The sequence below is a fragment of the Oncorhynchus tshawytscha genome, linkage group LG02 (genome assembly GCF_018296145.1).
Source record: "Oncorhynchus tshawytscha isolate Ot180627B linkage group LG02, Otsh_v2.0, whole genome shotgun sequence".
Classification (NCBI taxonomy): Eukaryota; Metazoa; Chordata; class Actinopteri; order Salmoniformes; family Salmonidae; genus Oncorhynchus; species Oncorhynchus tshawytscha.
In genome coordinates this window covers 73,844,831-73,867,434 of record NC_056430.1, presented here as the reverse complement: position 1 = coordinate 73,867,434, position 22,604 = coordinate 73,844,831, and the positions used below count along the sequence as shown (strand labels likewise).

General features: G+C 44.6%; 1 protein-coding gene across 2 annotated transcripts in view; it reads left to right on the top strand.

Annotated features, from left to right (window-relative positions):
* The first annotated feature begins 1,673 nt into the window (after window positions 1-1,673).
* The window catches only part of mxi1 (max interactor 1, dimerization protein), a 35,628-nt gene continuing 14,697 nt past the window's right edge, over window positions 1,674-22,604 (top strand). The window contains exons 1-3 of one of the 2 annotated variants that reach the window (XM_042304515.1): window positions 1,674-2,028; window positions 4,739-4,844; window positions 9,358-9,387. In XM_042304515.1, coding sequence (XP_042160449.1) covers window positions 1,794-2,028; window positions 4,739-4,844; window positions 9,358-9,387 — 371 coding nt within the window. In that variant the 5' untranslated portion in view covers window positions 1,674-1,793. Of the gene's footprint in view, window positions 2,029-3,906; window positions 4,394-4,738; window positions 4,845-9,357; window positions 9,388-22,604 lie in introns of those variants that run through there. The other variant, XM_042304518.1, reaches the window with a different exon arrangement.

Genomic DNA, 22,604 nt, shown 5'->3' with positions numbered 1-22,604 from the left:
GCTAGCTCTGTCCCTCAAATGGCTTACGTCCTTTCCTTCCTCTTTCCTCTCTACGCAGCAGGGCATGACAGAGAGGGGATGGACTCTGTCGTGGTTCCCTTGTGCGTTGGACTTAAAACCTTTCTCTGTGAACCTTACATCAAACACCCATGGCCCACTGCTGCTGCTTTGAAGTTGTGTGTGTGTGTGTGTGTGTGTGTGTGTGTGTGTGTGTGTGTGTGTGTGTGTGTGTGTGTGTGTGTGTGTGTGTGTGTTGTGTGTGTGTGTGTGTGTGTGTGTGTGTGTGTGTGTGTGTGTGTGTGTGTAGATTTCAAAGAGGAGTGAGCTCTGTCTCAACATGTAGGCTATGTACCAGGTAAAAAGAACTATCTCGTGCTGTAAAAAGCTAAAAGGCTCCTGGGAAATGGGCAAAGAATCAAGGGTAATCAGTTCCTTCCATTCCAGGCAGTCACACAAAAAATTGAGTACTTTTCCCTCTTTTTCAAAGGAATGCTCCTTCCTGGTTGACTTTTGAGAAGACTGGAGTTTTTTCTAGCCTATTCAGGCAGGCCATACATCAAAACAAATTTTATTTGTCACATGCGCCGAATACAACAGCTGTAGTAGACCTTACAGTGAAATGCTTACTTACAAGCCCTTAACCAACAATGCAGTTTTAAGAAAAATACCTAAAAGATATATAAATAAAAGTAACAAATAACTAAAGAGCAGCAGTAAATAACAATAGTGAGGCTATATACAGGGGGTACCGGTACAGAGTCAATGTGCGGGGGTTAGTCGAGGTAATATGCACATGTAGGTAGAGTTATTAAAGTGACTATGCATAGGTAATAACAGAGAGTAGCAGCAGCGTAAAAGAGGGTGGGCAATGCAAATAGTCCGGTAGCCATTTGATTAGATGTTCAGGAGTCTTATGGATTGGGGGTAGAAGCTGTTTAGAAACCTCTTGGACCTAGACTTGGTGCTCCGGTACCGCTTGCCGTGCGGTAGCAGAGAGAACAGTCTATGACTAGGATGTCTGGAGTCTGACAATTTTTAGGGCCTTCCTCTGACACTGCCTGGTATAGAGGTCCTGGATGGCAGGAAGCTTGGCCCCAGTGATGTACTGGGCCGTACGCATGACTCTCTGTAGTGCCTTGTGGTCGGAGGCCGAGCAGTTGCCATACCAGACAGTGATGCAGCTGTAGCACATTTTGAGGATCTGAGGACCAATGCCAAACCTTTTCAGTCGACATGTTGCACACACCTGGACCTGGTCCAGAAAGACAACAATAGTCTGAATGTAGACTAAATGAATGGGTGTGTGTGACCTATCCTCCCAATTGCTGATAATATTAAAGGAATCCTTCATTCACATTACCTTAGTGATGTGAACAAAACAGCCTACATGAGTCAAAAGGAACACCAAAATATAATCGTATTACATACAGTGCTTACAGCCACCTTATCCACCAACTCTAATAGCTTTCATTCTGTTGCTATCATAAAGAAATATTGGAGTAATATTGTCTGTAGTCTACAAAATCTGGGGGCCAAAGAGACGTAGAGACAACCGTCGGCAGGAACATACCTTGATATGCCGGCGCCAGGACCATGCGGCGTTCATCAGGCAGATGCAGGCTCTCGGTGTGCCCCATGCGCCACAATCCTCCAAGCACCGTTTCGTGCATTGTAACCTGCATTCATAAAAGCCCTATCACCACCAAGAAGCAAAGGAGCCTCTACTGCTAGCTGCCTTTCAGTTTGTTTTCCTCCTGGAAAAGTAGCCGGCAAAGCAGTCCAAGTGAACGAAAATGGCCAGAAGTGATAGGCAGAAAAGAGAGTTGAAGAGCGAATATGTGTTTTTGGACTCCGAAACGTCTATGGATCGGCAAGATTTTGATATGTCTAGATGCTCTATCAATGACGTATTCAACTCCAGAGACTGCGCTTCTTCTCCATTGAGCCAGATTGATACTTTTCTGAAAAACGTTCAAGTTTTGCTGGAAGCAGCAAGTTTTATCGAGAACGCCGAGAGGAAGGATGGAAGTAAGTTTATTTTGTGTAACGGTTTCCCCCCAGTAATATTCAGGGAAACAAGAGTTTCATTGTCAACAGACGCGAGACAACAAAGGGCTGAGTTCATTCAACTGATCTACTTATTATTCTCATGCATTATTATGCACTCGCGCTGATATTGCACTGCACTAATAGCCTAATATTCTGAATGTAATACATTATCTATTACTTTCCCTGTAGCCTAGATTTCTGATATGATTAAGATATATTTATTTTGTTGGTTGTACGTTTTTCTACCCCTAAAAAGCATAATTTGCTTTGCACCTGCTCACTGTAACAATTTCATAATTTAGCCCAAATTCCTATTTCACCACGTAGGCCTATTTCACCATATAGGCCAGGCCACTGACAAAGCCTAGATTGATTAAACCCCACAATGGTTTGGGGTGTGGGTGCACAGAACATTGTATTGGCCACTACTTTGAGATTAGATATATTTGACCACAGCATCGCAGCGCCCTCCAACTCATTTTTGGGTGACGTCATAGTGCCCCCGCATCCTTCACTGTAGCCTAAACAGCTCGATTGTTAGGGGGGAGAGATAGGCCTATTGTTAGATGTTTGCACATATTTCAAATAGGATGCTTTTTCTCACTATTTCGACGCTCGCCTAGAGCACCTGGTTTCAGTTGTATTGCTTTATATTTATGTTCATTGTGCAATAGTTTCACAATCTGTAAATCTCAATCTCAAGATGATTTTGTTGATTAGATGCTTTGCCTACATTATTCGATTTTTAAAATAAAAAATACTTTCTTTTGTACACTATTTATGTATCAGGTTATTGCAAAAAGTGTAATATAATAATTAAGTTTCAAAGTTACACAAAATGGATTACTATTCTCTTATTATCTAACAAATAATGAGATCTTTCGTGCAACACTTTCATCTCCTCTTTTTCCTACCCGATTGTTGTTGCTTCCTGATACTTGCGGGTTTTCCACATGGCGCGAAATCCCTTTGTGATTGGTCAAGTGCAAGTTCGCATGAGATGCCTGTCACAAGGTATCACCAATCGAGCGTCTCCTTTGCGGTGATGTAATTTGTTGCTGGGCCTGGCTTCAGTCGGCTGGTACACCCCCACTCTGGTGTTGATTCATGGGACTTACAGTCTTTTTTTTGCCAGAAATGAATGCGAGAAGAGATATGATCATCGAGAATAGCATACAGACCTGCAGTCCAGTGGACAATATTCATGTTTGATATATTTGGTCTGGAGTGATCAGTAACCCATTCCTGCTTTTAAACCCATTATAGGCCAGCTAATAACATCTGATAACAACTTAATAACATATGAGTATCAGGCTATAAGAATATGGCTTATTCATATCATTTATCTCTTTCCTTTAAATTTCCAATTAAAAGTAATTATTTCAATAACATGAAACGTTGTACGTGGACCGTAGCACCTTGCAAAGTTTCATAGCAGCCATAGCATAAGGGTCATATATTCAGTGTAGAGATCGGCGTAGAGATCTTGTGTACTTTAACCATTTGTACATTGTTACAACACTGTGTGTGTATATATATATATATATATATATATATATATATATATATATATATATATATATATATATATATATATATATATATATATAAAATAGGACATTTGTAATGTCTTTATTGTTTTGAAACTTCTGTATGTGTAATGTTGACTGTTAATTTGTATTGTTTATTTCACTTTTGTATATTATCTACCTCACTTGCTTTGGCAATGTTAACACGTTTCCCATGCCAATAAAGCCCCTTGAATTGAATTGATCAGTAGAATAAAGACTACATATCCCATAAAGCTTTGCGTCGAGACCAGCCCCCAGCTTGTTCTAGGTCTCCGCCCCTCAGCTGTAGAGCTGGGTAAACAAACTGGGAGGACAGGCAGCAGCAGGGACTTTTCAGGCTTTGGGTGGACATTTGATGTAGTTTCTATTCATTTTATACCATTTGTAACTGTTTTTCCTGAATACTTTGCCACACTCGTTTTTCGATTTTTGAAACGGCTGAAAACCTGAATCACTAGGCTGCTAGCTACCTGTGTTGCATATTAAAACTGGGCAGATATTTTTCGACAGGGATTTTAATTACAGAGCCAGCAAACAAAATAGCTAACAAGACGAAGACATTCATGAAGTAACGTTTTGTGTTATACTCAACGAGGAACAATTATTCCGATTTTGGATCTTGAACCGCAATAGTACCTGTCTTTGAAATAGTATCACAAGTTGTAGAAAGGTTTCGCTAACGTTCGCTAGCTCCAGCAGAATGACGGCAGTGCAGTTGATGAACATCCAGAGGTTGTTGGAAGCGGCAGAATATCTTGATAGAAGGGAGAAAGGTATGCAAAATAAAACCACGTTACACATTTGTAGTTAGATTAGTTTAATTTGATTATGTAGGTTAATTTGTGTCGTTTCAGAGTTGTAAATAATTTGCTTGTCATGTTTGACAACTTTAAAATACACCACAGACAAATGTAGCTAGGCTATGTGAGTGTTCTGTGTGTCATCGCCGAAAAACAAACGAATCATTCCGTTAACGGTAGATATGTGGGTGGCATGAGTTGCCCCATATATTCAGATGACCTAGCACCAATATTGTATATATTTTTCCGTTGTTTACAAAATGTTGCATGTGGTGGGGGACGGTCCAACTCGCCCTAACCACAATTTTATTTCAACAGAGTGTGAACACGGATATGCATCGACGTTTCCGTCGTCAATTCAGAACACGAACTACCAGAGGCAAAATAAATGTCGAAACAAGAAGTTCCACAATAACCATAACAGGTAAGAACGTGTTTTGCTGATCAATAGCTTCAAGCATGCGATGCCAATGTGTTGTTTTCCTGGTTATGTATGTTGATCTAAACAAATAAATTAACTGTCATTCAGTTGACTTTCTCAATAATAAGCTGAATGACCGATAACAATGCTGCCATAATGTGATATCACTCGACTGTCAGTGCAACGTTGTAGCCTAACCGCTGGTAAAACGAGCCTAGATGTGGTTGCCACAACACCACTTGAGTGTCTTAACCTACTTCTGCCCTCTGTCGCAGCATGTAAGCTCACTTATAGAACATCGTGGCATGTTATAAGCGGGAGTTAACATATATTCAGAGAAACTGTCCAAGCATAAAATATACACGTGGAATAAAGACCGTGTAGCCTGCAGAGAGTGAATGTTAGGCCACTCTTTGCTTGGGGCATGGGGTAGCACTAGCAGATCGAGCTGCTATCATCAGCTGATTGTCAAACTGATGGAGGTTAGGGACTGGGAGAAAATTGCAGATGGAGATGGAAAAACAGATGAACACCACAGGGTTTAAAATTATTTTATGTACAAAACCAATCATACTTGGTTATAATATAGTCGTTATTACAGTCTTACAACTGTTTGCCATTTTACAGTGTTGAAACATTCGTTAATTCTATATGTTGCTATAATCTTCCCAAGCTATGATATTGGTTACTTTTGTCTCCAACCCCGAAGGGAAAAAGCTCCTATTTGCTGCTGGTGTTATATGTAGGCAGGCTGGTGTTATATGTAGGCAGGCTGGTGTTATATGTAGGCAGGCTGGTGTTATATGTAGGCAGGCTGGTGTTATATGTAGGCAGGCTGGTGTTATATGTAGGCAGGCTGGTGTTATATGTAGGCAGGCTGGTGTTATATGTAGGCAGGCTGGTGTTATATGTAGGCAGGCTGGTGTTATATGTAGGCAGGCTGGTGTTATATGTAGGCAGGCTGGTGTTATATGTAGGCAGGCTGGTGTTATATGTAGGCAGGCTGGTGTTATATGTAGGCAGGCTGGTGTTGTATGTAGGCAGGCTGGTGTTATATGTAGGCAGGCTGGTGTTATATGTAGGCAGGCTGGTGTTATATGTAGGCAGGCTGGTGTTATATGTAGCAGGCTGGTGTTATATGTAGGCAGGCTGGTGTAGGCAGGCTGGTGTTGTATGTAGGCAGGCTGGTGTTGTATGTAGGCAGGTTGGTGTTGTGGTGTTATATGTAGGCAGGCTGGTGTTATATGTAGGCAGGCTGGTGTTATATGTAGGCAGGCTGGTGTTATATGTAGGCAGGCTGGTGTTATATGTAGGCAGGCTGGTGTTGGTATGTAGGCAGGCTGGTGTTATATGTAGGCAGGCTGGTGTTATATGTAGGCAGGCTGGTGTTATATGTAGGCAGGCTGGTGTTATATGTAGGCAGGCTGGTGTTGTATGTAGGCAGGCTGGTGTTGTATGTTGGTGTTGTATGTAGGCAGGCTGGTGTTATATGTAGCAGGCTGGTGTTGTATGTAGGGTGTTATATGTAGGGGCTGGTGTTATATGTGGTGTTATAGGGCTGGTGTTGTATGTAGGCAGGCTGGTGTTATATGTAGGCAGGCTGGTGTTATATGTAGGCAGGCTTGTGTTGTATGTAGGCAGGCTAGTGTTGTATGCAGGCAGGCTAGTGTTGTATGCAGGCAGGCTGGTGTTGTATGCATGCAGGCTGGTGTTATATGTAGGCAGGCTGGTGTTGTATGTAGCCAGGTTGGTGTTGTATGCAGGCACGAGCAAGGGGAATACATAGAACCTTTTAAAAGAATGTCGATGTGGCTTTATGCCCCCCCCCTTTATATGTGTATTCTGATTATAACTTAACTGTCTATGCAGTTTAATCTAATGTATAAACGTTAGCCTGCACTTCAATAGCCAATCTATTTGAGAAATGACATTCTACAAAGAGCCTTAGACGAGATTGATACTACTGCGCGTAATGCTCTTTCAGAGGAAAATGCATTGAAGACTAGAGGCTGTATAGACTATAATAGCGTAAGGTGGTGTTTTCGGGTTAAGAACATGGACCGACTATTGTCCTCTACTTATACATCCATCTTATACATCCATCATGGACAGCCAGCCATGATTCAATCCTACTGAGAGACTGAGAGCCTTTTTCATCTTAAACGTGAGAGGAATGAAAAACAGGAACCAACATTTGACTCACAGCTATAGTGTCGCCTAGTTATGCATGGCAACGATAGTGATCAGATTGGCTCCGGTGTGTGTGTGGCCAGGTAAGGCCTCCTCATTTGTAGCATGTTGAGGCTTATAGGTGATGGGCTTATCTCACTCTCTCTGTCCCTCTTTCGCCCTATACAGCAGGAACATGTTTATCTCATCTTGCAGGGATCCTCCATTCCTCCATTCAAGTCATCCATATCTGTTGAGTTATAGCTACAGACATTCTGATCGCTCTCTGATAGCTGATTTGATGTGTCCTGCAACCTACTGTAGAGGGTGATTATACACTATTGTCTACTGTGTAGGCTAGTGCAGCGTTTCCCGAACTCGGACCCCAAAGGGTGCACGTTTTGGTTTTTGCCCAAACACTACAAAGCCTGAACCAGGGTTCAAATACTATTTGAAATGTTTCAAGTAGTTTTAGAGTTAGCTCAAAATGATTTCGCTATTCAAATACATATCACAAATTTCTTTTGGGGAGGGGGGGGGTATCTGGATAGTCAAAATTCTAAATAATCTTGTGGTGCTGTTTTGTTTTTTGTTGGCCAACAGTAGCCTGGGCTAACAGCAACAGTGGAAGAGGAGTCTGACGCTCGCCATCATGGAAATGATACTGTGTTGTGTATTGATCTGGGTCATGTCTGGTGGACCCTCCGTTGGTGCGTGGCGGGCTGGGGATGTCACTGATTCAGACTGTTGGTCGTCAGCCGCCATTAGAACAACTCAATAGCAGCAGACACAGTTTGTCTGCATCCCTTTAATAGCTCTCCATCGTTTTTTTTACAGGGGAGAAATAAACTGTCAGGGGCATAAAGTTTTAACGTTGTATACGAGACGGCTTTGTACAGTTTATGAGCTGAGCTGTAAATGTTGTGGTATTTACACAAATACATGGAGTCTGGCTCCTGGCTGGCTGGTGGACTATAGGCTCTATAGATAAAAATGTTTTGGATTCATCAAGATACGCTTGTGTGTGTGGTGGGTGTATGTTGTGTGTCCATGAGTGTGTGTGTTGCCTAACACGCAGAGCCCAGCACTGCTGTTTATTTATACCACAGAGATGCTAAACGTTTTGGGTTGAGGATGACGTTTTTCTACATCATTATTTAAAGTTAGCACAGGAAATTGGTTGCATCTTTGGTCTTGCTCGGCAATGATGGCAAGCTTAGCAGAGACCGGCTTCCCTGGTCCTGAGACCCTGTTAATGAGAAATGACTGTCACGGTTCAGTTGTTAACCCAGTCTTGCATACACAATAAGCACACGAGCAGCAGCGATGGTAATGTATTCTAATGGAGACATATGGTCTTTTTTATTTACATCAATAATTAAACATTAAAAAAAAGGATTTGGAGTCGCTCTGAAGAGGCGCCAACTCCCAGAATCCCTTGTAACCTGGCAGCGTCTTTCTCCTTCCTCTCTTCCGCGCTTGTCCCTTGTTCCCTGTAGCAGGACAGTCAGCTATCCAATCAGGTCAGCCACTGCAGGCAGAGGCCATTTTTTTGTGTGTGAAAATGTTGTGACTGTAATAGTCCCCCTCCAATAAAGAGAAGTGCCTATATGACCTGGGAACCAATAAATGGTTCCTCCCTGCGGCGAGTGGGTTGAGGAGCTGAGGAGGAGTTTGTTTAAAAAGACACACACACTCTCATACACACACACACACACACACTGGGCGGGCAGGCAGGCCATTTAGGCCAAGGCAGGAGGGCCTGATTATCTTCAATGTGTTGCCATACAAAGAGGCTCTTAGGGGACCAGCTGAATCACTTTGCATTATTAACACAGCACTGAGTCTGAGGCCTGGACTGACACACACACACACGCCACACTCAGGCAGCCATATACATGGGGCTACATGGGCTGTGCACTGTTGGAGGAAGAGGAGGTTGAAGTGTGTGACGATACAGGCCCTTTGTATGGGACTGAAGCCTGGCCGGGCGTATCGACCAAACGCACAGTTCATAGTGCACACTGACTCTCAGGCACGGTCTTGGTATGGTACATCACAGTCCAGCTGGCCCGTGTGTGTGTGTTGTTGGTTTGTACAGTACTTCTCAATTGGGATTAATTGATCAGTCCAATTCATTCTAATCAGACCAAGTCAAAGTAAGTGCAGTATGGCACCAATACACTGTCGCCCTCAACTGAATCCGTGGCTGTTTGTTAAAATAGATAGGCCTATTGACTTTTGAATTGAAGCTTGTTTAATTATTGGATGTGTTGAAATGTCACAGGTCTTTGCGATGTGTTGGTTCCTTGGTTAACAAGTTCCTTTCTTGTTTTTCTGTTTGCAGGTCTACACATAATGAGTTGGAGAAGAACAGGTGAGTTGGTCTTTAATTTTCATACTTATTGGACTTAAAACAAAAAGTAAACTTGTCCAAATCTATACTCAAAAGTCCAACTAGCTCCTCAAATTCAACTGAAAAAGCCTTGCTCTTAGCTTGCCAGTTTGGAGCTTTCTACCAGGCAACTTTACCCAGCAACAGGTTATTCAAACCAACAGTAAGATTTGACCTAGTTCCTCTTAATCTAAGGACATTCCCTTCCTCTCTCCTGTACTCCGCCTCTCTCTCTCTCTCTCTGCCCTCTCTTTCTCCCTTTCTCTCTCTCTGTGTTGTCTCTATCTCTGCCCTTTCTCTCTCTCAATCTCTATGCCCTCTCTCTCTCTGTCCTCTCTCTCTCTCTCTCTCTCTCTCTCTCTCTCTCTGCCCTCCCTCCCCCTCTATCTCTCTCTCTCTGCCCCCGCTCTCTCTCTGTCCTCTCTCTCTCTCTCTGCCTCCCTCTGTCCTCTCTCTCTCTCTCTCTCTCTCTCTCTCTCTCTCTCTCTCTGCCCCCTCTCTGTCTCTGTCCTCTCTCTCTCTCTCTGCCCTCCCTCCCCTCTCTCTCTCTCTGCCCCCTCTCTGTCTCTGTCCTCTCTCTCTCTGCCCTCCCTCCCCCTCTCTCTCTCCCCCCTCTCTCTCTGTCTCTCTCTCTCTCTGCCCCCCTCCCTCTCTCTCTGCCCCTCTCTCTCTCTCTCTGTCCTCTCTCTCTCTCTCCCTCCCTCCCCTCTCTCTCTGTCTCTGTCTCTCTCTCTCTCTCTCTGTCCTCCCTCCGCCTCTCTCTCTCCCCCCTCTCTCTCTCTGTCCTCTCTCTCTCTCTCTCTCTCTGCCCCTCCCTCCCCTGTCTCTCTCTCTCTGCCCCCTCTCTCTCTCTGCCCCCTCTCTCTCTCTCTCTGTCCTCTCTCTCTCTGCCCTCCCTCCCCCTCTCTCTCTCTCTCTCTGCCCCCTCTCTCTCTGCCCCCTCTCTCTCTCTCTCTGTCCTCCTCTCTCTCTCTGTCCTCTCTCTTCTCTCCCTCCTCTCTCTATGTTGAGTCTCCACTGTACAGTACATTGGGTTCACTGGGTTCACTACTCTACAGTACATTGGGTTATGCAATGGGGCCATTGCTAAGGGCTTTGAGTTACACAGTTACAGCTAGGCAGGGTAGGGTGCAAGCACAGCAGACTGGGCCTGAAACCAGAGGCATTTGCAGCGTCTCAAATGGCACCCTATTCCCTATAAAGTGTAATACTTTCCATCCGGCCCCATAGGGCACTATATAGGGAATATGGTACAATTTAGTCCCTTGTCAAAAATAGTGCACTGCTTAGTAAATAGGGTGCCATTTCAGACACACCCGGGGTTTCATGGTTGCTTTGTACAGACAGAACACAGTGGATCCTTAGAAGCCCTTATCAGATTTGGAGTTCAGCCGCTCACTTTGGAGTGTTTAGGCTTCATCAATCGCCTGACAGGAGAGGAAGGTCTGGAAGGGTTCACCTGGAAACCATCAATAATACGAGGCGAGGCTGCGGAGGATTTCTAGTAAAAATAAGCCCACTCATCTCATAATGTAGCCACAAGCAATCCGTTTAATTACATACCACCGCCTTATTTATTTTGTGACTTTTCTAAATGACAGGGACATTGGGAGAGGAGATGTGTTGGATGACCAACTAACTAGTTAAACAGACATGGTTATGATGTCATATCATCTCGTGACTGTCCTGTGTTCTTGTGATACCATGCCATCCTACCATCCTGCCACAGAGACTGGTTCTGGCAGATAGTGCCCACATGGCTTTGCATCGTCAGTGCTGATGCAGCGTGTGGCTCTGTGTGGGTTGTGGCCGAGATAAGTAATGAGGAGACGTACAGATGTAGGATCTTCATTTGAGCCAGTTCGCTACAGCAGGAAAATAATAATTATAATAAATTATAATTAATGGATGTTTTTGTAAGGGAAATTAAGTCTGAAATGTCAAAGTGGAAATTACAAACTTCAGAAGCCTTTTTAAACCTCAAATACACTACAAGTAAAACAAAAATCAAAAAAGGGAAGATCTCCTACGACAGGGTGATCAAATTAAGCTCCTACATCTGTAGACTTTTACCGGTGTAACTAAGTGATGTGCTTGCCTAGCTGGTTTGGAACATCCCCTGCTCAGTGCAGTATGCTAAAACAGCGCTGAAGCAGCCAAGTGCACCTGCTAGTTGCTGTTGACAAGGTCTTCAACCCACCACATGACATTCAGACCTAGGCCACAGCGAGTGGTGTTGTTGCAGGGTAGATTAAGCCTAAAACAAATCAATATTAAATTAGAGAAATTCATAGTTGAATTCATGGGAGCAATCGTAAACCGGCCCTTTAAGAAAAAACATGAAAAACTCTGAATATAACTTCTAATCCCTATATTTGCATGCTGTAAGCAAATAACGTACTTTATATGTCACGGGCCTAACAAGCCCGTTTGGCAGTGAATTGTCCAAGCCAGCCGCGCTGCACTCTGGATTCTGGCATGGAACACTCACCAGTTCCATTTTGTCAAGTTTATCAAACGGGCTAGTTCCATTCCATTCTTCTTGCTCCCGCAGCAGGTCCGTGAGGTGATAACCCTGTAGTGACAGAGCTGTGCGGCAGACAGAGATGACAGGGTAGGAGATGAAAGGGACCTGAAACCCAGAAACCACATTCCAGATGCTCACATACTGTAGCAACAGCTTCCACCGCCACCAGACTAGATAACGCCTCGGTTTCACCTTCTTTGATTATTTAGCTGCCTCTTATAAACCAGTTTCGCTCATACATGCAGACGTGAAATTATAGACTACTGCATTAGAGCCAGAGTTTAAACTGGTTGGTTTAGCGTGTTTGTTAGGGTATGCTGGGTGCTTCCCAAAACATCAGTTAACATTACACAAAACAAATAGCACCTAAGACAAATGATAAACTGTGTGGTTTGAGCCCTGAGTACTGATTAGCTGAAAGCCGAGGTACATTTGAAGTCGGAAGTTTACATACACTTAGGTTGGAGTTATTTAAACTCGTTTTTCAACAACTCCACAAATTTCTTGTTAACAAACTATAGTTTTGGCAAGTCGGTTAGGACATCTACTTTGAACATGACACAAGTTCATCTCTACAAACAATAGTACGCAAGTATAAACACCCTGGGAACACGCAGCCGGCATACCGCTCAGGAAGGAGACGCGTTCTGTCTCCTAGAGATGAATGTACTTTGGTGTGAAAAGTGCAAATCAATCCCAGAACAACAGCAAAGGACCTTGTGAAGATGCTGGAGGAAACAGGTACAAAAGTATTTATATCCACAGTAAAACAAGTCCTATGTCGGCATAACCTGAAAGGCCGCTCAGCAAGGAAGAAGCCACTGCTCCAAAACCACCATAAAAAAGCCAGACTACGGTTTGCAACTGCACACACAAAATAGATAGCATCATGAGGGAAGAAAATGATGTGGATATATTGAAGCAACATCTTAAGACATCAGTCAGGAAGTTAAAGCTTGGTCGCAAATGGGTCTTCCAAATGGACAATGACCCCAAGCATACTTCCAAAGTTGTGGCAAAATGGTTTAAGGACAGCAAAGTCGAGGTATTGGAGTGGCCATCACAAAGCCCTGACCTCAATCCTATAGAACATTTTTGGGCAGAACTGAAAGCGCGTGTGCGAGCAAGGAGGCCTACAAACCTGACTCAGTTACACCAGCTCTGTCAGGAGGAATGGGCCAAAATTCACCCAACTTATTGTGGGAAGCTTATGGAAGGCTACCCAAAACGTTTGACCTAAGTTAAACAATTTAAAGGCAATGCTACCAAATACTAATTGAGTGTATGTAAACTTCTGACCCACTGGGAATGTGATGAAAGAGATAAAAGCTGAAATGAATCATTCTCTCTACTATTATTCTGACATTTCACATTCTTAAAATAAAGTGGTGATCCTAACTGACCTAAGGCAGGGAATTTTTACTTGGATTAAATGTCAGGAATTGTGAAAAACTGAGTTTAAATGTATTTGGCTAATATGTATGTAAACTTCCGACTTCAACTGTATATCAGACCGTATGACAAAACCTTAGTTTTTACTGTTCTAAATACATTGGTAACCAGTTTATAGTAGCAATAAGGCACCTCAGGGGTGCCACGGCTAAGGGCTTTATTGTCCATATACCACACAGCCTCAGGCCTAATTGCTTAATTATACCATTTGATTGTTTCTTTGTGGGGTGCTTCCTTGCTAGAGTAGTATGTCAGTTAGCATTTTGCTTACCAAATAGCCTAGCCCCTAATGCACCACTTAGTATTCTACTAACTAAACCCTACCATTAGCTTGTTTTCTATGCGTGATGCTAGGCTAAGTATTGTATGTACGGTATACATGCTGCTAGTGAGGGATTCAATGACAGTAGTCCCTATTGAACCTGCTGTGTGTTCAACTGGCCATGTTGTTTTATGATGTCTCTGTTTATGGGTAATCAAGAGGGCCAGGCTTTTACTCTGGGACACAAATCTAGGGATGCCGTCTCTCTCACCGCTCCCTATTCATTTCATATGGTGTATTAGGCCAATAATACACCAGACAATAATAAAAACTCCCTAAATGATACTGGTGCTGGTGGTTGGGTGCCGCTGATGAAATGATATTTAGTTTTTACCCTCTACGCTTTATGACAACGGGTTGTGCAAACAGACTCTCTCTTACAGGCCTTTCAGCAAACAGATGTCTGTGGTATATTAAGGGTACAATCTGCATATTTACTGCAGTTCAATTGCCATTTCAATTACCAATTACCCACTACCCAATTACCCACTACCCAATTACCCACTACCCAATGATTCTTGAAGTGGTCAGGGCTGCCATAGGAGTTCAGGGTTGTCCCTTTGCACTCATCTTTTCCCCATTGCGTCTGTCTGTCTGTCTGCCCTTTGGTGGTATCCTGTCTGGTAAGGATGTGCATCGTTCCCTTTCAAAGTGAATCGATACGTATCTAGATACAGCGGCTCTGATACAGGAATTATATGTTTTATTTGTTGCGATTGGGATTGATGAGAGAACGATACAATACACCAACATTTTCCATTCTAAATTCAAATCTGCTGCTGATGGAGCCCATAAGCTGAGCCTCTCTGAGGTGTCTGAGGTGTGTGTGTGTGTGTGTGTGTGTGTGTGTGTGTGTGTGTGTGTGTGTGTGTGTGTGTGTGTGTGTGTGTGTGTGTGTGTGTGTGTGTGTGTGTGTGTGTGTGTGTGTGTGTAAATGATGTATGTCTATGGTGTATACTATGTAGGCCTCTGATCTGAACCATAAGGGCGTCTACCACCCCACTATCAGATTAGGGGGGTAATGTGTTTTTTGTACCGTCACTGTGTTTGAGCCAGTAATGTCAAATCTCCAAATCCAATGGTTTTCACTGCTTGGACGTTTTTAAGTGAGCTTCTTTTCTCCTTCTGCAGATAAGAGTTGTGTCTCCGGTAACTTGCTTCTATTCTGGTTAAACAGAACTTTCAACAGTGCATAGATAACAATAACTGAGCAAATTCCACAGGTTGTCACGCAACTAATAAAGCCTAATGTTTGCGCAAGATCAGCTGCCTACCTGGCGCTGGTCAGCACTCCAAGCTGGGCACAGTGAGCAGTTTGACTAGGCTTGGTCGTTCTGCATGAAAAATAACTTGTAGGTCAATGACTGTCAACACAGTAACAGGCTCAGCTTGACACTGAAGGAGAGGACGCATCAGTTGTCACAAAATATGAGAGGTATTTTCAGAAGATAAAAACTAATATGAGCAGAACATTGTAGAGAACCGGCGATTCGTTACGTTTGAATACATTTTCTGACCGACGAATGCTACATTTGAATCGGTTCTGAATCGGCTACATTTGAATCGGTTCTGAATCGGCTACATTTGAATCAGTCTTATCTTAATCATTTGAATGGGGAACGATGCGTATCGGTGACTTGTTACATCCCTACTGCCTGGTGTTTGTTTTGGCTGGCCCACAGTCTGATGAGAATGGCCATGGCTCATTACCAGGGGACTTTGGAATGGTGTGGGACAGAACGACGGCTGCTTCTGTTGTCACTCAAAACATTTCTTTGTGTCTGCATTTCTTTGTGTCTGCTCGTGTTATGTATTGGATAGCATGCATGTGATGTTCTGAACAATGCTGATGAAGCGTCTAATATAAAACTATGCCATGGCATTGTTGAATACTCGTTTCTGATTGGCTTGAAGGGCATTCTAGAGTGTGCATGATTCCCCTATAACACACAGTATATCAGCATGGTGGTATGTCATGGCTTTAGTTCATTCTTACATGTTCTATGTTTGAGCTGCTTTTAAAAGCAAAAGTCACATTGAAAACATTATTGGCAATGTTGAATTTGATTTTCGTAATAGCAAGCTAGGACTGATGGTTTGGTTAGCGTAATTACCGAGTCTTATTTGTTTGGTTACCAAGGCAACTACTGTAGCTATCTAGTTAACTAAACTACTTCGGTGGAGGTTAAACACATTTCTACATACAAATACAAATGAACACATTTGTAGCTGCAAATGTGTTAAATTATAGCCATGGTATAAAAGAGGTAGTCAACTCTGAGTTCTGTGCGTCCTCTGGAAAAGAATGCAACTCCGTGGACGGTCGGTTTCACTCCGCGGACGGTCGGTTTCACTCCGCGGACGGTCGGTTTCACTCCGCGGACGGTCGGTTTCACTCCGCGGACGGTCCGTTTCACTCCGTGGACGGTCCGTTTCACTCCGTGGACGGCGGTTTCACTCCGTGGGCGGTCCGTTTCACTCCGTGGGCGGTCGGTTTCACTCCGTGGGCGGTTTCACTCCGTGGACGGTCGGTTTCACTCCGCGGACGGTCGGTTTCACTCCGCGGACGGTCGGTTTCACTCCGCGGACGGTCGGTTTCACTCCGCGGACGGTCCGTTTCACTCCGTGGACGGTCCGTTTCACTCCGCCGGCGCGTAATGGAACACACCTTCCACGTCGTTCATTATTTTCCATTGGACGCATTGCCCCTCATTGATTATCCCTTATGTGTTGCATTCAATTGAACATAAGTTCAGAAGAACCTCATGTCTTCTCTCAGCGGAGTATTCAGAATGACTTTATGGGAACACAATAAGACAATGAGACACAATACCAAAGTCGTGACTTCACATTGACAGCTGTTTTTGTCTTTTGGCCCAGGCTTTAGTACTCTCACGTGCTCAGGCCTACATCCTTCATGGCGTGTGAGAGCATAGTTTGCCCCAATTCTCCTCCGACCATAGCAACAACAATACCCACCATCCCTGTTGTCAGGCCTTGCAGCCAGGCCCAAACTGACCCTAGTTGGGCTTCATCCCAAATTGCAACATATTCCCTATATAGGGCACTACCCTATTGGCTCTGGTCAAAAGCAGTGCACTAAATAGGGAGTAGCATGCGATTTGGGACCTATTTGTTCCTAGTCAACCAACTTGATGCCTTGTAAGCTTTTCTTGGCTCAGAAAAGCAGCTTAAGGGACTTGATCTTTGGTCTGACGAGCACAGCAGAGTCAAGAGTGGAGCACAGCAGAGTCAAGAGTGGAGCACAGCAGAGTCAAGAGTGGAGCACAGCAGAGTCAAGAGTGGAGCACAGCAGAGTCAAGAGTGGAGCACAGCAGAGTCAAGAGTGGAGCACAGCAGAGTCAAGAGTGGAGCACAGCAGAGTCAAGAGTGGAGCACAGCAGAGTCAGAGTGGAGCACAGCAGAGTCAGAGTGGAGCACAGCAGAGTCAGGGTGGAGCACAGCAGAGTCAGGGTGGAGCACAGCAGAGTCAGGGTGGAGCACAGCAGAGTCAGGGTGGAGCACAGCAGAGTCAGGGTGGAGCACAGCAGAGTCAGGGTGGAGCACAGCAGAGTCAGGGTGGAGCACAGCAGAGTCAGGGTGGAGCACAGCAGAGTCAGGGTGGAGCACAGCAGAGTGGAGCACAGCAGAGTCAGAGTGGAGCACAGCAGAGTCAGAGTGGAGCACGTGCTGGGGGCTGGAGCACTTTCCCCTCTGGTCAGCCAGAGCCGCTACGCTAGGCGAGGCTATGCTAACCGCTAACTTCCGTGTTTGGAAAAAGAGTTCAATAGACATTTCTAGCCGTTAGCATTAGCAAAGTTATATTCTGTTATAGGAGTTAGTTAGCGGTTAGCATGGTGTAGCATTAGCTGATCTGGCTGTGATAGTGTGCAGGGTGAATAGAGACAGAGAACACCTGTCTCACGAAGGGCCTGACTCTGAATGACACATATTAAGCCAATCGCGTGCACTTATCCACTCACATACACAAACCTAGATGTACTGTGTACACACAGTCCTACATCAGCTCATTACACACACACACACTCCGTGGAGGAGACACAGGAGAATCTCTAGGTCATCCTCGTTACGCACGTCTTTCTGACTGCCCTACATTCTCCCTCTGCTGAGTCGCTCTGTAAGAGCACGCTGGTTTAGTGAACACATACACACACACACCCTCCCTCCAGCTGGATTAGGGGCCGAACACTCGTCCTTTCTTACCTGACCTTTGACTCCGGATATCTTTTCACCTCCTTGTTGTGCCCTTACACAGGGGATGTTTGTGTTTATACAGGATATTTGCATTAGCTCGTACAGCATTCCAAGATGTGCAGGATACGGGAGGGCCAGTTTGTTTCAGGATTAAACACTGATGTTTGTTTAGAAGGATAGAAATAGAAACGTGTGTTGATTTGTTTTTGGAATATCTCCCTGATAAGTCTGTGAAAAGCTTTCAAATGACACAAATTGATACCGACAGTGCTTTCAATCAAATCAACATCTCTCCCTCTTTCGCCTTTTACCACAACTAATACCTTATGTGGTGGCATTTTAAGCACCCCGTTACGATCGTGGGTCACGCTTCTTGACAATCCAAACCCACATCCCAAGGGGCAGTTTAGTTGAGAGTGTTCCAGGACGGAATGCACTAATGTTCCGTCCTCTCTGCTACTGCTGCTGCTGCTAGTCTAGATGTGTGTCCCAACTGGCACCCTATTCCCTATGGGCCTTGGTCAAAAGTAGTGCACTGCATAGGGAATCGGGTGCTATTTGGGACGCACCCTAGAGAAGCGTGTCAGTCGGTTAGCATTCCAGCTAACCAAATCATCCAACGTTAAAGGAAGAACTAGAAGCCTGTTGGAAATGAACCACCTCAATAAATCTGTCTGGGGTCTATATTTAGACAGCTAGAGGGGAAACTGCTCCGTTTCTACCAATCATGGATTTTTAAGGATTGTTGCCCTCCAATCAAAATGTGGTATCTTCTGACGCCATCATATCCTTCCTGGTTGGTTTGCGTGGGCGGCGGAGTGTCATTGTTTACAGTTAGTGGTCCGGAACAGGGACAGAGCTTATAGGGTCCTGGGTTGGTGAACTACTGTATCTAGACTCTGTTACAAGGCAGGGTTAAGTGGATATGCTTTTAGGCTTTGAGGCGGGGGTGGAGAGACAGCTGTGTGTGTGTGTGTGTGTGTGTGTGTGTGTACAGTATTAGCATAAACCAGAGCAGCGTGAGATGAGAGAGGATAGCAGGGATAGCAGAAGGACAGTTGTGCCCCAGAAGCCAACATCTGGTTGGTTGGATGTCGGAGGGATCTCCCTTGGTTTTATCTGTTTCAGCCCAAAGTGGTGTTTTAGGACAGTAAAGCCTTCTGGGTATTGGAGTTTAATCTAAAGCTCCTCTGACCTCAGGTCACTATAGAAGGGGGGGATGGAGGCATGGGAAGATAGGGAGGCATGGGACAAGAAGGAGGGATGGATGGGGAGTGATAGAGAAGAGAAAGAGATGAATGGATGGAAGAAGGGGAAGCAGGGAACGATAAAGGAAGGGATACCGGTCACCGTGGAGATAGAGATTGAGGAGGGAATGCCACACTTCTTGTTTTGAGTAGTAGAGGGTTTGTGGACGCCAGAATCACATAGGTCTGCTCTCTCTCTCCCGTCCCTCCCCATCGCTCCACCCCTCCATCCCTCTCTCCAGTGGACCAGATTAAAAGCTACAGAGCAGAGTGATATTAGGCACGTGTGAACTAATCCATGTGTGTTAGTGATGGGCTTCAGCTCCAGCCCCTTAGTCCCAGTCTCACTGGGGCCCTGCCTGCTATAACCTCCTGGACACTGCACAGCTGGCATAGCCTGCAGAACCCCCTCCTCTACCTCTAGTCATCCCCCACTCTGACTATTTCTAACTCTCTCTCTCTCTCTCAATGCAAAAGGCCAAAGCAAGTGACATAGACAATAAACAAGTATCTCTCTCTTTCACATGCCTACTTTTCTCTCTTTCTTCAAGCTCTCTCTTTCTCTTTCACTCACTTGGTTTTTAGATTTTACTGTACACCAGCTCTCTATCCCTTACATTCCACCCTCTCTCTTCTCTCGTAATGTTTCCTTCTCATCCCTCCCTCTCCGTGTTGCTCTGTTGCCATGCGTCACTGCAGATTCCTCTCTGTGGTTTGCCATGGGTTCAGTGAGCAGATGTGACGTGAGGTGGAACAGACTACGGTGAATATCTGCCCGCCAATTATCCTACAATTGGATTTATTTACCAACCAACCCTCTGCTGTGCGAGTGAGTGATGTGGTGCGGGGTTCCCGGATATTCCAGGTGTCCCGTGTTGATTCATCCCAGTGGTTTTGAATGTAGTTCCACTGTGGCTCCAGACTAAACAACCCAGTGGTTTTGAACGTAGTTCCACTGTGGCTCCAGACTAAACAACCCAGTGGTTTTGAACGTAGTTCCACTGTGGCTCCAGACTAAACAACCCAGTGGTTTTGAACGTAGTTCCACTGTGGCTCCAGACTAAACAACCCAGTGGTTTTGAACACAGTTCCACTGTGGCTCCAGACTAAACAACCCAGTGGTTTTGAACGTAGTTCCACTGTGGCTCCAGACTAAACAACCCAGTGGTTTTGAACGTAGTTCCACTGTGGCTCCAGACTAAACAACCCAGTGGTTTTGAACGTAAAGACTAAACAACCCAGTGGTTTTGAACACAGTTCCACTGTGGCTCCAGACTAAACAACCCAGTGGTTTTGAACACAGTTCCACTGTGGCTCCAGACTAAACAACCCAGTGGTTTTGAACACAGTTCCACTGTGGCTCCAGACTAAACTAATCAGCCTCTCAGATCCCCAGTGAGTGTAGTAGGCTGTTACACACTTCTACAGTGAACACATTCCACATTCCTTTCATTCTTCAGTGCTGTTTGTTACATATATAACAATTGCCTGTCAGTGAAGATCTCAAAAGGACGATTGTCCTCACAGGACGTCCCCGACTCAGAAGACAGCGAAGGAGGGATCTCTCTTTCTCTCATTTACTATGTACCAGTCTAAGAGTCCCAGATCGTTTATTTCTGTCACTAGTCAGCTAGACAGGCTTCATGTGCTTGTGTTTGTTGTCTTTTGTCCTATTGGCTTAATGAGGGTTTTCACTATACAAGGATGTTGTCTATGTTATCTCGACCGCGAAGAGCTGGAGCACTCTGTCTTTAGTAGCCCAGCTAACGACGCAACGTTCCATACATTTCTGTAGGCTTCAGATGCTAGTTTCTGGGCAGATTACACAGAGACGGACGAGTTAGATCTTTAATGACGGTCTCTCCTCTCTCTCTCTCTCTTTTTCTCCCTCTCTGTTTCTCCCCACCTCTCCCTCCCCCACTACTTATTGTATGCCCCCCCTTCTCTCTCCCTACATCCATCCCTCTCTCCCATCTGTCTATGTTTTATAATAGATAACAGTAAAGTGTCCTCCAGTCCTTTAGTGTAAAGAAGCCATTGGCAGGACAGGCCTATATTCGTCTGAGAGAGTTGTGTGTGTGTGTGTGTGTGTGTGTGTGTGTGTGTGTGTGTGTGTGTGTGTGTGTGTGTGTGTGTGTGTGTGTGTGTGTGTGTGTGTGTGTGTCCAGAAACGTGGCAGATCACGATGTCACCACTCACCACTGGGCCAGATATTACAGTCCACCGCTCGCCAGGAATATCAATGTATTTCTTTATTTACATTCACGTCTTAGCTGTCGCTCGGATTTACATCCAATTTGCTTTGAGGGGGGACAGTGACACTTCCTATTGTCCTATGGGAAGGTGGCTCTGTGTCGATCAGCTGTATGGTCTGTCATTGGCATAGAATAAGTAGCATTTTACTAAGGAATCAAATAGGGAATTGCAAAGTAATGAATTGAATCAAATAGATCATAACATGTTTATTTTGCTCTTTGATGATCATGGCAGTATGGTTCTTTAGGACATTCTGTTCCGTTTAGAAAACCATGTGTTTGCTACAAATAAAACATTTTAGAAACTGGGTGTTCGAGCACTGAATGCTGATTGGCTGACAGCTGTGGTATATCAGACTGTATACCACAGGTTTGACAAAACATGTATTTTTACTGCTCTAATTACGTTGGTAACCAGTTTATAATAGCAATAAGGCACCTCAGGGGTTTGTGGTATATGGCCAGTATAGTCCGTACAGTCCGCGTTGCATCGTGGATAAGGACAGCCCTTAGCCGTGGTATATTGGCCATATAACACACCCCATTGCTAATTAGCATTACTTATTAGCATTGCTTAAATATAGCATTGGAAAAGGTCAACCTAGTACAGAACCTCGAAGTGACATTGACTGACTCTTCCTGGTGTGGTCGTCTTATGGGAAGACTAAGTGGGACTTAACCATGTGTTTTAAGCATGGAGAACAAACCGTCCATTAGGCTACGTGACCTGTTGAGTCAGTTGGTCAGGTGCTGCTGGCACAACATGTGACCTGTACCATAGCAGTCACCACGTGACAGCACAGTGAGCAGTCGGCCTAAATGAAAGAGAAAGAGAACAACAAACGCACACACACTGAACCACACAGGGCATCCTTACCAGAAAAACAACATCGCCATTGTGTTGGTAGCGTAGCTAGCAGACAAAAGTGATTCAACATTGGAGCCTGTGTTCGTGTGTGTGTGTGTGTGTGTGTGTGTGACTATGATACAGTAAGCTATCTTAGTTGTGTGTTTTTATAAGACGGGTGGGTGTGTGTGTGTGTGACTATGATACAGTAAGCTATGTTAGTTGTGTGTTTTTATAAGACGGGTGGGTGGTGTGTGTGTGACTATGATACAGTAAGCTATGTTAGTTGTGTGTTTTTATAAGACGGGTGGGTGTGTGTGTGTGTGTGTGACTA